Raw genomic sequence first — 1,294 nt, 5'->3', positions numbered from 1 at the left:
AACGGATACCTCCTTCTTTTACCATCTGTCGAAAGCCACCAAATATGTTCATTTTGTCTGATTTTGAACCATGAACCTAAAAATAAAAGCAAAATGATATAAAATACTGGTAGCATATTATTGTTGCTATTTCTAAAGTAACCAATCTCTTTTCAGTACTGTTTATAACTGCAAGAAGATATATTTAAAAATAAAATATAGAAGGTTGAGAAAATATATAATGCTGGGAGGGAGTATCACCATCATGTCAGAATCTAAATCTGAATCTAAAACTAAGAATAATTGGTATCTAAGGGTAGGAAAGCACATAGAGAGGACATAAGAAAATTAAAATTATCATGAACAATATTTAAAGATAACATGAACCAAATTATGTATTAGGCTATGGAACACCCTTTGAAACATGAACAAGTTCAGTTTAAGAGAAATAAAAAAGAAGTACACTGCAAGTAATACATTACTGCCTCCTTTCAAGAAGTAGTACATGAACTATAAATGGGTCTGAAAATGGTTTGGATATTGTGTATATCTCAGAACCATAGACACCGGAATGCACACAGCCTGAAACCAAAAATGAAAATTGTAACTCTGTGGCATATCTCGAGGCTCCTCTGGGCAATAAATTCATGACAACATGTACCAACCGTCTAATCCAGTGAGTACTAATGAATTACTCAGCTTATACTACAGATGCGGTAGTCATTTAAATACACTAGACATTATGATTGCCTACTATAAAAACTGATTAAATCTAATAAACCAAAAATAATTACAGAAACCGGCTATTCTACTGAGTGTTGCAGCTTACATAAAATGACTGACTACCACCAAAAAACAAAACAAAACAAAACAAGCCCACATACCCAAGATGGGAGGGGTTGCAGATTGAGGGTCAGCCATGTGGTCAGTGTGTGATCGAGCCCCAGTAAGAACTCTGGACGCCAAAGGCTGGGGTGAACTTCCCTGGTTCGTTTTCAATATTCCGTACATATTGCCACACACCAGTGCCAGCAAAGCAACACATGAAGACTCCACAGAGAGAGGACAACAGCAGCTCTGCCTTCGGTGCTTCCCCAGACTCAGCCCTATCCGTATTTTTACTTGACTGATTTTAACCTGTAACTTTTCCCCGTAATAAACCATTACTGTGAGTACAACAGCTTTCAGTGAGTTCTGTCAGTCCCTCTAGTGAATCTGAAGTTGACCTTAGGAACCCCTAAATTTGCAGAAACTGAATCCCAGAAAACTCTACTTTAAGTAAATAAACTTCACAATAAAATATGACAAAGTAAAA

At 36.6% G+C, this 1,294-nt stretch overlaps 1 protein-coding gene across 1 annotated transcript in view; it reads right to left on the bottom strand.

The window, feature by feature from the left end:
• SLC25A24 (solute carrier family 25 (mitochondrial carrier; phosphate carrier), member 24) overlaps positions 1 to 1,294 on the bottom strand; it is a 42,650-nt gene that overhangs the window by 19,225 nt on the left and 22,131 nt on the right. Inside the window, exon 6 of the mRNA XM_012648506.1 lies at positions 4 to 76. Within this exon, the coding sequence (XP_012503960.1) occupies positions 4 to 76 (73 nt within the window). The remainder of the gene's footprint in view (positions 1 to 3; positions 77 to 1,294) is intronic.

Source organism: Propithecus coquereli, unplaced genomic scaffold (assembly GCF_000956105.1).
Source record: "Propithecus coquereli isolate 6110/MARCELLA unplaced genomic scaffold, Pcoq_1.0 Scaffold289, whole genome shotgun sequence".
NCBI lineage: Eukaryota > Metazoa > Chordata > Mammalia > Primates > Indriidae > Propithecus > Propithecus coquereli.
The sequence above is the reverse complement of the archived record's forward strand: the minus strand, read 5'-3'. Positions and strand labels throughout refer to the sequence as shown.